Source organism: Daktulosphaira vitifoliae, unplaced genomic scaffold (assembly GCF_025091365.1).
Source record: "Daktulosphaira vitifoliae isolate Bord-2020 unplaced genomic scaffold, ASM2509136v1 Scaffold_1, whole genome shotgun sequence".
Classification (NCBI taxonomy): Eukaryota; Metazoa; Arthropoda; class Insecta; order Hemiptera; family Phylloxeridae; genus Daktulosphaira; species Daktulosphaira vitifoliae.
In genome coordinates this window covers 53,231,653-53,245,544 of record NW_026099572.1, presented here as the reverse complement: position 1 = coordinate 53,245,544, position 13,892 = coordinate 53,231,653, and the positions used below count along the sequence as shown (strand labels likewise).

At 25.0% G+C, this 13,892-nt stretch overlaps 2 protein-coding genes across 5 annotated transcripts in view; both read right to left on the bottom strand.

Annotated features, from left to right (window-relative positions):
* Positions 1-639: 639 nt before the first annotated feature.
* On the bottom strand, positions 640-3,410 carry LOC126904847 (senecionine N-oxygenase-like). Of its 3 annotated transcripts, none has more exons than XM_050684153.1 (8): positions 3,269-3,410; positions 2,636-2,840; positions 2,439-2,580; positions 2,238-2,359; positions 1,984-2,164; positions 1,771-1,921; positions 1,265-1,428; positions 640-1,119 (listed from the first exon to the last, which is right to left on the bottom strand). In XM_050684153.1, the coding sequence occupies exons 1-8, from the start codon at positions 3,276-3,278 to the stop codon at positions 763-765; spliced, it is 1,332 nt and encodes a 443-aa protein (XP_050540110.1). In that variant the 5' UTR covers positions 3,279-3,410; the 3' UTR covers positions 640-762. The 3 variants fall into 3 exon arrangements, with proteins under 3 accessions (XP_050540110.1, XP_050540119.1, XP_050540129.1); XM_050684162.1 differs by having other exon boundaries at positions 1,987-2,164; XM_050684172.1 differs by having other exon boundaries at positions 2,651-2,840.
* Positions 3,411-8,241: 4,831 nt separating this feature from the next.
* The window catches only part of LOC126895228 (uncharacterized), a 93,386-nt gene continuing 87,735 nt past the window's right edge, over positions 8,242-13,892 (bottom strand). For both annotated transcript variants that reach the window (XM_050666853.1, XM_050666854.1), the window contains 6 exons: positions 12,240-12,391; positions 11,210-12,007; positions 10,929-11,052; positions 10,021-10,159; positions 9,687-9,953; positions 8,242-9,197 (listed from right to left, as the gene is read on the bottom strand). In XM_050666853.1, the coding sequence (XP_050522810.1) occupies positions 8,943-9,197; positions 9,687-9,953; positions 10,021-10,159; positions 10,929-11,052; positions 11,210-12,007; positions 12,240-12,391 (1,735 nt within the window). In that variant the 3' untranslated portion in view covers positions 8,242-8,942. The remainder of the gene's footprint in view (positions 9,198-9,686; positions 9,954-10,020; positions 10,160-10,928; positions 11,053-11,209; positions 12,008-12,239; positions 12,392-13,892) is intronic.

The following is a 13,892-nucleotide window of genomic DNA, read 5'->3' as shown; positions in this document are numbered from 1 at the left end:
ATTATTTTATCTAAAAAGTTATACTGAAGTACAAATTAATCATTATAAAATAAATAAAATTTTAATTTATATTTAGAAATAATATCTATATACAATTTAAGTACTTTATTACTAATTTATTTATTCAATTTATTTAATTATACTTCGGTCAGTTTTTTATTCATTATTTTATTTTAAAACTCGTTTATTTTACACATTTAAAATATTAAAAATTTACATTATATTTTTATCATTTGTTATTTTATTAATTAATATCATTTAGTTAAATAATTAGAAATACATGAATATAATAAAATTTTGAAGCTGTAAATATCTCACTATTTAACATGTAAATTTTTTTTAAATCTTTACTCTTAATTACCATTAAAAAATTAACTTTTAGTACATGTTAAACATAATTTTAAATAAAACATTTAAACAGCACAATTAAAAAGATTTTAAGAAGTTATTGAATAAATTTTACAAAATTCATCCGTAATAATAAAGCGCAACACCATTTATATTTTTAATGAATAAGTAATCAATAGTATTAAAATTAATTCATATAGTAGATCTAATATATTTTGAGTCTAGATTTTAGTATTTTATAGGATCTAAAAAAATACAATCAGTTATAAAGAAAAATAATGCCTACTTGAGTAATATAAAAAAATTGTTTTAATAAATTTTAGAAAATGCTTGTAAAATAAAAAAAATATTACCATTCCCTTATATAAACATAAAATACTTTCTGTACATTATATAACAATTTTTAAAGTTTATTCATAGAATTATTTCTTGTTTTCTCATGATTGGTTGAACTTCATTTGGAAACTGTACCATATAGTGTTCATTGTCTAATAATTTGTACTTGTCTTCTCTAAAATGAGAAAAATCGCACATAAACCTATCAAATCCATCAAAGAAAATTTGAAGAATCACTGGAGGTATCGGTTCTAAATCTGCAAAAATTGCCAAGGACTGAAAGTACTCCATTGACCTGTGATACATCATATGGAGTTCTTTTTGTCGCAATCCACTTGCCATCCTCGACTCAACATCACGGTGAGTATCTTTTAACATTTCTTTTTTTTTGGGTAATTGTTTAGTTCCAGATAAGATTTTTTTAGCAAATCGTACCTATTTTGTAAATATATATATAATAAAGTATTATACATTAATTTTTAATAGTCATAGTAAAATTGAATAACATTGTTTATTTAAAATTTGAAAAATATAATTAAATATATCTATCAAAGTTAAAAATTATTAAAAAATTTTATACCTGTAAGTCATACATGCAAAAACCAGTGGTATATGTAGGTATTCCAATGAAGAACATAGTGGGATGCTCAATGTTAACTATGTGTTTAAAAAGTATCTTGACATTGTTATTTTCCACTCTGATGCCACACTCGGGACTTAAAAATGGATATTTGTAAGTATATCCTGTTTATTTAAACTAATATTAGATTGAGTGCATAACATGCATTACAATTCATAAAAAGAGATTTCTGGCTGTATATATATTGTTAAATAATATTAATTGCATACAACTAATTAATATAGACCTTTTATAAGGTCATTCAAATCAATGTTATGTAAAATAATTACATGAAAAATGCGATGGTATTCTAATATTGTGCCAAAATAGGCCACATATTTTTCAAGCCTTATTAGGCCAGATTTCTTATTGTTCTAAAACAAAATACAATTCACATTAAGTAACCAAAATGAAAAGATATTATATTATGTTATTAGATGAAAGTATTTGAAGAAGTAAGAAATTACCTGTACAATATAATATTGAATCCACTGTTTCAAATGAATCATCTTCAAATAAAACTCCATTATTTAAAATTTTTTTTACATCAACTTTTTGATTCATATTAGGAGGACATTTCATATTTTTAATTTTTTTGTTGTGATGACTCAAGTAAACCTAAACAGTACTTTTTTGTAAAAAAAAACTATAAAATTATAAAACTCTGTCAGTGAATATACTACTTTAGATGCTGTTTTTGCAATGTCAAATGAAATATCTAGCCCTGATGGTCCACATCCAATAACTAATGTTTTTTTATCCTTAAAAATCAAAGAATCTCTATAATCATGACTATGAATTTTCAAACCTTGGAAATTTTCTATACCAGGTATGTTAGGTATTACTGGATTGCTATAATTTCTATAAAATATTAAATTTATTAGTCAGCAATAAAAATGTACTAATTGTTTATATTTTAGAATTATATAATTACCCAACACAAACAATTACTCCATCAAATAACATAGTTGCCTTTAGTTTTGTTTTTAAGTCAATAATAGTAACTTGCCAACGGTCGCCTTCTAATGGAGACACTTCTTTGATATGATGATGGAACTATTACAATAATCATAAAATTGTTATATCTGGTAATAGTATGAATCTTTACCTGAAAAATATAAATTATTTAACTCACCTTAATGAACTTGATTAAACCAAAATGTTCAGCATAATCTTCTAAATATTTAAGCATATCATTAGCAGTGACATAAGACTTGTCTTCTGGACCTTTATGGGGAAATCCTGGTAATTCCATAATTTCTTTTGGTAAATTTGTTCTGAACAAAAAAATTATAATTTTAGTAGGAAAAAAAAAAAGAAATCTAATACTACCTCAAACTTTTATACATGCTTGAATGAACAGGAAGACCATATTTATCAGTTCCAATTTGGTCTGTATAAACCCAAGTGCCACCCACATTATCAGCCTGCTCAAATGCAACACAATTAAACAAAGGGTCTTCAGAAAAATGTTTTAAAGCTGGTAATCCGGAAGCTCCACAACCGATAATAGCTACAGACTTTTTATATTCTTGTTCTATAAAAAAATTAGAAATAATTTGTTTACAATGATGCTTTTATGATAAAGTTAAAATGTTTTCAAAATGCATATTTGTTATTTAGATATTGATTTTTCTTCTTAAAAAATATGGATTGTTAAGAACAAGGAATAACATAAAAAAAATAATTTTTTTTTTAATTATAATATAAAAGTTTTATTCAGATTGTTCAAGAAATATTTTTGTTTTTAAAGAGTACATATATTTTTCTATTATTATTATTAAAAATATATTTTATTACTATATTAGATAGAAATACTTTTTTTTAAAAACATTTATTTTCTTTTAAATTGTTATTGAATTTTTTAAAAATAATTTTAAACTCTTTTTTTGTTTTGTTGCGATTATTTCTACATAAATTATGCAACAAAAATGAAAATGTTCAAAATAACAAAATTTAACTTACCTAATTTCATTTTTCTATACCTTAAGAAAAAAATTTAATTATATTTTAATGAACAATTATAAACCAATTGCCGTTTAAAGTTTTAAAGCGTTTGAATCTTTTATATAAAAAATCAGTATCCCACCTAAAGTAGTCAATAATATAACAGTTTCAATCAAATTAACTATTAGAAACAAATAATTTGTATCTTATTACAATATTATAAGCTATCACGTGATTAATTATTTTATTTATATGAAATTGTGTGATTGTAGTAATCACTCAATTTATTATTACTCATATTAAAACTCATTTTTATTACAAAAAATTTATTCTTAGCAATTACTCAAGTTTCATATAACATTTATTGCGATATAATTTCGTCATTTTTCATTAAATTTATCTAGTAAAGTTAGACTTAAAATAAATAATTCTTTTATACTCGCTGTGAATATCATCAATATTATCCAACCGAAAATAAATAATTAACATTTTCCACTGAATTGAATGAAACACATTCTCAAGATTATTTTTTCAATTTTATTCTTTGTTTATCAATATTTATCAACATTAATTTATTGACTTCCGTATTTTTAAATTGAAGTAAACTATATCTCTTCCAAGAAAAATAGCTTTATTCCAATAAAAAGAACATATTCTGAAATAATTTCTTTTTAGAATGAATTCTTCTCAACATTAATATTGGCGAATTTTAAACTTAATTAGATATATTTATATTTAATGATATTGTGGATATGTGGATTAAAATTCCTGGAGTCCCTAAATGTACCTTTTAATGAAAACATCTTATCCTGATCAGTTAAATCATATTGATACATAAACTGATGATCAACCCCTACGATGAGATAAATGATTCTGATATACTTATTTTATAGAATTAAAAACTAACTCCTAACTAGTCAAACTCGGCGGTTTTTTAATTAAAATTATTTATACTATAAATATTATTTGTGCTTCATATTTTATTATTGACCCAAACGTAATATTTTCTTAGGTAAAATACTTTTATTTTTCTAATAGAATTATAATATTTCTGGTAAATTGATTTATTATAATATAGAATGATCTTTTTGTTTATAACTTTCTTTATTCGAATAATTGTAATTTATGTATCTATTTATATAGGTAATAATTTGAACTTTGTAATCATTGTTGATAGTTAATAGAATTAAAAAGAATAAGTTATTAAGGAATTTATAAATAAAGAAAATAAACTTCGATATTTATAAGAATTACGCGTGTTCCTTATGATGTAATTCTATTATATGATTGATAAATACTTTAAATTAAACCCAGTAAATTAGGTTAACAAAAAGCCTGTAATTACTTTATATATTACGTCATAGAATGAAATACTATTATAAAAATTCTTGTCAATTAGTTGTACTAAGTACAAGTTTTTATATTTAATAAATTATAATATACTCAATTCAGCTTTTTCAAAAGAAATTTTTTTTACTAAATTAATTTATACTTTGGTAAAATATGAGGTTTATAGGGTCCAATTATTGTAGTTTGTACTAAAATTTAAATAAAAAATTAATTTTTATTATATTAATAGCCTAAATCGTTTTTTTACAAAACGCATTTTTTTTTTTTGTAATATATAATATAAAGTATTAATTTTAATAGTTATAAACCTGGCATAGAAATGTAATATTATATTGTACATTAAACAAGATTTATTATTTAAAAATAATAACTTTAAAAATTAAAACATTTATTTGATCAATTATATCATTTTTAAATGAATTTTAGAACTATGCAAATATTACAAAATTATATTTTATAAATAAAATCGACTCATTTCATAGTAATAGAAATGGTAAAATAATTAATTAAAAAAAATATATAATTACCTTAAACATTTTTTCTCATTAAAAAAAAAAACAAAGCTCGACTTGGGCCCATTTTACAAAAAGTCATTCAATTTATAAATGTATTGTTGAAACAGATAAGGTCACTTTTAAATTATTAAAATATTCTTATTAGCAAATAGGTATGCAAAACATGAATGAACATTAGGGGTTTCCGATTCCGAAAACTTTTTTTTAACTATCTAATCTTTGACAGTTAGAAGATATGCTAAAATTTCAAATAAATTTTGGTTAAAACTTATTTTTAAACATTTATTACTCTATATCAGTAATAACGTAAAATATGGCTTTAATACGAATTTTTCAAGAATGTTCCATCCAAATACATAGACTAGTGTTATAATTATAATCAATTATATAATTCAGTGTTTGTAAAATTTCCTTTATTAAGTAATGCATTCCAATTCCCATTCCGCAGCTAAAAATAGTAATGTATTCCCATTCACAATTCCTCAAAAAAAAAGAATGTATTCACATTTACATTTTGAATGCATTCCATTTTTTTTTTATCATAATTGAGCCTCAGAAAGGGTTTTTGACAAAAATATATTATCACCTAGTTTTTTGAAGGTGTTAGTTACAATAAAAATAATTTTATAATTTAATAAACAAGTTTAATGCCAGTAAATATTTTATTAATAAATCATCAAATCAAAAAAATATAAATATATATATATATATAAAAGCATTTCAATCATATTATCGCTTATTCGCTAACGTTTAGCAACTTTTATAGATCCTGCTGTACTAAATAAACGTTTTACTGGAGCACTTGATGGCAGACCAACATTAAAACGCATAAAAGTTTTTAGTACATTAGGATAATCATGTAAGCAAGATAAACCACGATTAGGGACTCTAAAAAATCATTTAATTGATGGTCACGTTTTAATTTTTTGGCCTGTTTAAAGTTGTAGGCATACAAAAAATATCTTCCTCATCTTCTTTGCCATCAGAACAAGAGCTCTCAGATGATTCAGGATTTTGTTTCTAAAATTCTGCTTTTAGCCATCCTTCTGCCAAGAAAAAAATATCTGAATGATTCAACCAATTTAAATCTTAGAATCAAGAAAGCTGCGATTATTAATTCTTTGTCTTTCCAGACAGGGTCAAATCTAAAAAATATATTATTATCAAAACCTATGTTAATGAACTATATATTTATTTATTTAATAAGTGTGTATGTGTATTTTATAAATTACCTTTTTGTAACTGCAATACTGACCTAACAATGGATCACATATAGTATAATTTTTGGAAATAAATTTTTAAAATTTTTTATTGATTCAGTATAAAGTTGGAAGTAAATATCCTATGAACATATTTTTTTCACTTTGTAAAAAGTCAAGAGACTCAGCAATTGGTGTCATAATTTCAACATATTCATTAATAAATGTAATTTCATTTTGCTTTAGGCGTATTAAAGAACAAAAGTCGAATATATTAGCTAACTTTTCAATACCATGATTTTTAATAACATTTTTTAGCTATTCATCATAAAACCTATTCCAGTGAGTTTGGCTCGATTTCAAAAAACATCTATTTGTTCATGAATTTTTTCTGATACAATACGAGACTAAGATTTTCTTTGCTCCACAGTTTAGTAATTTTTGCAATAGTTTTATGATTAATTTTTTTACTATACAAATTGTATTTAACTGTATGTTTCATTTTTCAAAAATATAACTTCAAAATATCATTGTCAACTTAAAATTGAAAATATATTATTTATAAATACAGTAACATAACAAACATGACAGGTCTAAATTAATTTTTATTAATTAATAAATGTGTACAAATAAATTTGCAATATTTTAAAAAATAATTCAAATTTAATTCTATTATGAGTCTTAAATTTGGTTTGGTAATATTTTCCAAAGTGTAAAACAGAAGAATTTACTACCACATTTTTCATTAAAATTAAAAAATATGTATATAGACATTTAATAGTATTTTAAATTTTTGTTTAAAAATGTAGTTATTTTGTTAAAAGTTTTGCTTAAATTAGATTTAACTGAAATTAGCTCTACATCTTGGTATAATTTTTAAAATTTTAATAAAATTATTATTAGAAAAAATATATTTTCAGTAGCTTTTAATTTTAAAACATTGTATAGTTCAAGATATAATTTTTTTAATATTTCTACACTAATATATCAGTTAATGAATATGTTAATTTGGTTCATGTTTGCTATTAAACTCCATACACACCAAAAGATATAAAACTTATTTATTGTTCATATAAAATTTCATAAAAATACTTATTTCTTTAATTTTTATTAAGTTTTAAAAGTATATTTGCCTACAAATATTTTAAATTTGTTTTGAAAATATAAAATTATTTGGCTAGGTATATTTAAATGAAAAAAAAAAAGTTATCGGCGAGAAAGTTAATCAAATCATCATTACAAAATGCATGTAGTCAGTGATATTTGTTTTAATTTATTATTTAATAAAATATAAAACTTACCATTATCCGTGCCTATTATATCTGTCGATGTTGACTGAGTATCCATTAAAAAAATCAAACAAAATAAAGGAAAATTTCAAATTGCACGCGCCTCAAACGTTTCATACTCTAATTATTTTAAGGAAAAAACCATCAAATGATAACCGATTTTATGGGTTAGAGATAAGTAAAAAAAAAGTATTTTTGTGGTTACAATTGTTAACAGTTGAATTATCACATACCAATGTCATCAACTGTTCATCATTAAGTTGACTACATTTGTATTAGAATATTGTATAATGATGGCAAAATTTTAGAATTTTTTTTGATATATTTGGAGTGAGGAGTTTACATTCAAATTCTAAGAAAAATTGATTGTATTCCCATTCACCGTTCCATTTAAATAAAGTGAGTGCATATATGAATGCATTCTACGAAAAAGGAATGAAATTCAAAAACTGCATTCTTTCCTAATACTGATATAATTTATGAACAAATTAAACAGAAAAAATTTGTTTAGCCTTCAAATTTAAAATTTACTTTGGAAAAAATAAATTTATAGCATAGAGTTTATAATATAGAAATGTTTTATTTTATACTTCAAAATTAGATGAATTATTTTTATATAAAAAAAATAAACACTGATGTAAATTATAGCACCAAAAAGGTTTACTATTTATTCACTTAAAATCTGTACAACACACGATTTCTTACATTACAATACAACATGTTAGATTTAATTATACATTTTGCTAAAATATATACACAAATAAATGCATAACAAGAGATAAATTAATGATTTTAAAATTAATTATGTAATAATAATAACTAAAAGTATTAAAACATTTTCTCTTCGGAGAGGTATAAGATATAAAAATTATAAATCATTTATTCCATTTTAATTTTATTGAATTTGTATACATAAATTTTTTTTAAGGCAAATATCACAATATGAAGGGTAAAATTTTCTCATTAAACATCAAAATTAGAAAACCGAAATGTTTGATTCATCTCTTAGATGCATTGCATAATTGACGGTTATGCAAATGCGTTTAAAGTAACTAAAAAGTTCTTCCCTTTTTAAAATAATATAAAGTGAGTAATATTTTGAAATGATAATTTCTGAATAATCTATTACCAGTAAAATATATACATAAGTGTTGTTCGAAAGCATAACATAATAAAATAAGTATAATATATTATTGTGAACAAGAAGGGACATGAAGCATTTAGATAAGAGATCTATAGTTTTAACTAAATATTTGTTTCAGTCAACAATTTGTTATTTGTTACTTTTTATATTAATAAAATATATTTTTTATTTTTTAAATTAATATTTTTTAGATGTCTAATCTTCTAGTGTTTCTTTAAGTGCACAAAGTTGCTCCTCGCCTAACTGAATTTTATCTGATATCTCCCGAGCATCAATCAACAATTTAGCTTTCATTGCTATAAAGTGATCATAATCAGAAAATTCATCACTTGTCAGGTAACGGGACAAAATTGTAGAAACCATATCACCACGTCGGTCAATATTTTCTTTCAACTCCTTTGCTTCTTCTAATTGACAAGTTAATTTAGACTTTTTCTCTTCAAGCGTTTTCTATAATAACATTATTTCTATTAATGTTTAAATTTTTAAAAAAGAAAAAGTATTTGAAGGACTTGGTGTAGAAATTACTTAAGTCCATCTTTTTCAGAAAATAGTTTTGCTAATTTTGAATAAATATAACTCTTCTGCATAAATCATTATAAAAATGAGATCTATAATCCTATTATTTATGAATATATTTAAATTAGAATAAAAATTTTACCATTGCTTTTAATAAAAAAAGTTAATTTACAATTTTTTCTTCTGAAAAATTAGTAAAAAAAAAAAATGGAATTTCCTGGCTGCAGAATTAAGCCCTTCATTTTAGCAAATTAAAGACAGTTGGAACTTGAATAAGTTCATGGTATAAATTTTAAATATTTAAAATTTCACAGTTAAATAAAACAAAAGTGTTTATAGTATAGTAAAGATATTACCACTTAATATTTTATACTTATTCAATGCCTTAATTTACAAAATATTTGTTATAAGATATCTTACTTTTTCAGGATGTTCTAACTCTAATTCTAGTAAAGCATTTTCAACCTTAGCCAATCTCCCACTAAGACTAAGCAATAAACTGGTGATATGACCAACTTCCTGCACGTGGGTTTTAAACTTATTGGCTTCTGGAGTTTTTGCTAGGGCTTTTACACGATCAAAAACTGTTACACCTAATGCTTCATTAACTGTTGTCTCTTCAATAAGAGCAACTTGTTCTTCACGAAGCACTTTTAGTTTTCTATCTAACCGTGAAACTAAATCCGCCTAAAAAAATGTTTTATATAAAATTTGCATGCATTCTCAATTTAAATAATAAACTCAAATTACAAACCTTTTTCTTTTGTAAACTCCCCATGCCATTACATTCAGAAGATTGCTGTTTTTGTACATTGTAATTGTTCAACAGCTTAGCTTTTGGCTCAGATATTGTATAATAAGATGAGGTAGGCAATAAACTACCGTTTGAATCACTGTAAAAACAAATATAGTTATGAAATAGGAAAATTGATCATTAATTAATATATTATTATATATATGATAATATTGTTAATTATGTAAAAAACAACAAAATTAAAAATTGTAAAACAATACATTTAAATATTTTTATTAAGCTAAATTAAAAACACAATATAAAATATTAGAGATCAGACATTTTAAACAACGAAAAAAAGAAAGATGTAGAACAGATAATATCATTTTGTCAAAAATTCATTGAAAAATTAAAAATTTTTAACACAATAACTAACAATAGAAATTTATAGTTATATACAATGCTGAAATAATGTCACATTTATGTGTTATTGCTCATATATTATATTATGAGAAAATAATCACAAATTATTTTAAAGTTCTTTTACAATTCATGTCAAACAAAATAAAATAGAAAACAATTATTGTATATTCATTAATAAAAAATTTTAAATTTAATTAAATTAATACAAAAATTGAAGCTCTATAAACTTTACCCACAATTAATTCAAACCAACTATTATTCGTCTTACTATTATAGCTTCTACACCTAAACAGATATAGAACAGATAAAAACCGATCTAAAATAAGTATTTACTAAAACTCTACTAAATTAGTTTAGGAACATAGCTAGTTTTATGATATTGGAATATTGATTATCTTAATATATTTCAATGCATTTTAAATATTTTAAAAGTTATATTGTATCAATTTAAATTAATACTCTAAATAAAGTAGAAGAAAAGTATTAAATTAAATTATTGTACATACCAAACACTGTTATTGCTATTGCAGTCAGGTTTTTCAGCTATAGAAGCTCTGGATCGAGGCACTAAGTCCATACGGAATAAAAGAGAAACATAGTCAGTGGATCTTTTGACATCAGGTCCAGGAGCTAAGACATTAATAGATAATGATCATTATTTATAAGGATTTTCAAATAAAAGAGAATTTATTTTTACTCTCATGAAATCCTAACGTAGGATTTGCAAGGAATTAATATAAAAATAACTGTTTTAATGTACTAAGAAAATGTGACTTTCAATTCTCACCTAATATGTTATGTAATTTATCTGATGGTGATAGATGACTAATAAGGTCTCGGGATAGTTCTTCACATTCAATTTCTTCTGGCAATTTCTTACGGACCAGTACCGGTGTACCAATTTCCGATGATGACGACTTAAGATCGGTTTGGGAAGCAGCATCTGACATGGTCGTAGTGGATGAACAACTACGAGACACTGGTCGGTGGTGTCGTCGTTGCTGCGACCTTAAAGGCTCGTCATACCACGTACACTCAGATCGCGATTCGTCCAGGTCGCATTGAGTCTCTACGCAATTGTTAGTTCTACATGCGGTGCTAAAGTCTCCAGAAGATAATCGGGTAGGCGAATGTGAAGGTGATGGAGCATTGAGACTGAGACTGCTATAGCCACTCTCTGTGGAACCCACTTGGGATAAATCGGACTGTGACCTCTTTTGTAAGCTCAATGTAGACTCAGAATGCGGTATAGGGAACGCACTCACCGATACATCTTTACCAGGCATGTTGGATGGATCTGATTGAGTTCGAGGTGTCCTGGATGATCTTTTAAAATCGTTAGTTGGGTTGTTACGAGGCAATGTTTTCGACATTTGATGTTGTGGCTGTTGCTGTTGTTGATGGTCAATTACAACAGGTCTTTCAGTTAAAACAATTGGAACTGCCGGCGTTTCGCCAGCCGGATTCACTGGAGATTGACTAGTATCCACTATTGGTAATGCTGTCGACAGACGGATGACACCGGGCATCGTATTTTTATCTGACTTTTTAAAATCTGTATCCACAGGTGCCACATTTTCTACGTCTGTAAAGAAAATTGGTCAAGTGAATATTAGTTGACGACACTTGGGTTCCGTTTTGATATAAATTTATTACATAAATGAAAAAAGTTTGAATCTTTCAGTACATACGGTTACACAAATTCAATAAATTCAAACTTTTAATTTTCTTAAAATCTTATTTAATTAATAATTTCACATAAAAATTGTTTATTGTTATTAACACTTATTTAGATAAACAAGAGATAAAATGCTTACTATGAGTTTCCACTACTTTTATGATCGTGTCTCCGCGGCCTCCATTAGGAGATGCTGTTCGTTTGTAACTTCCTTCGAAATTAGGTAATCCTTTTTCTCGTTCTCTTGGTTCTCTCTTATAAGCCGACAAGTATGAAGCTTTCGATTGACTCCTGTAGGCAATAAGTTACAATGTAGTTATTTCACAGTTTCAATTAATTACAATTCATATTAACTTAACTATATTAAAATATATTAGAATAATAAAAGGTAGACATTGTTTTGGTCACGCTTGGATCACACAAGTAGCAGTTGCGACTGCGGGCGATGCATGAAAAGAGAAGGGAGATATTTCAATAACTAAAAACAATTTAATGTTAATTTGAAATGAAAATACGGGCATAGGTTACATATATTTATAAGTTGTACACATTTATGTGCATGTGTATCGATAGCGTAACCATAAATTTATTGGTAATAGTAGAATTGCCTTATGTAGACAGCAGGTGAACCTTAATATTTATTTTAATTTTAATTACAACTGTTACACTAGAAAGAAAACAACCGCATAGAAGTACTTAGGGGGTTTAACCATAAAAAAAATTTACACTAGAAGTCGAGTCTTAGAAACTCTAATATTCATTTGATAATAAACATGTTTTAATTGATATGTAATCTATGACAGTACGACTCTAAAAATGCTATCCAATAATTATTAGTGTGATGTACTGATACTGTAGTAAACGTGATGATAAACCGTATAATGTGCGATTCCCCTAGACAATTTTTTAAATAAACACAAAGGAAAGAAAATGAAATTTACATAAATAACACGGGCATTGTTAAACAGCAACCATCAGTTTCGCCAATCGGTTTAACCTATTTTCGCTTACTCCATTTGCATTAAATTTACTATTGAGAGAATCGCTAATGACACTGTTACTCAGAAATAGACTGATGATAATAGTACGACAGATAGTAAAACTTTCTTATGGAAATGTAAAAGCATTTATCGGCTTGAATACGTCCGGTGAAATAGTTATTACAGTTCTCACAATGTAATAAGTACGATTTACTTATTACAAATTCATTAGTTTACTTAGTGAACATTTATTTTATTTTATCCAAGTGTGCAACAACAAACGGTAAGTGCTTATAATTAACAAGATTCGCTGAACTATAAAGTGGCCGCTTGAGGAAAACTCAAGGTCAATTACCTCTCTTAGTACACTGAGTAATTATTAATACTCGATTTCGGGAAGAGCAAACACATAATTCACTAATACAGTTTAATTATCGTAGAAAGATAGTTTAAGGCAATTAAAGTTACGGTAATAATCATACATAATTTTTTACACGTAGAGCAACACTGTAATGTCTAGTGTGCAACGGTACTTATTCGAAAACGGCAAAATTATTACACATAGTTAAAATAAACGGTAAACGGTTCATACGGGTAAGAGAAAAGATAGTGAAAGACCGATAATTCATTTTAACATTGGAATAATGTCTATATGTGGGCTATTAACTTGACCTAATACATTACGTTGCTTCAGCGGGTTAAAAAAACATTATGCATGTTCATTTTACGTGATACATGAACGAGTAAAAAAAAATAATAAAACAATTTATACAATTTAACAAACAATATTTTGAAACATTTGATTTGCGGTA

Bases quoted from the DNA above. Each gene is read 5' to 3' on its own strand.
- LOC126904847 (XM_050684153.1), bottom strand. The intron at 2,165-2,237 runs GTAATTATATAA...AATATTTTATAG, and splicing joins GGAGTAATTGTTTGTGTTGG to AAATTATAGCAATCCAGTAA. The intron at 1,429-1,770 runs GTAATTTCTTAC...TTAAATAAACAG, and splicing joins TTCAATATTATATTGTACAG to GATATACTTACAAATATCCA.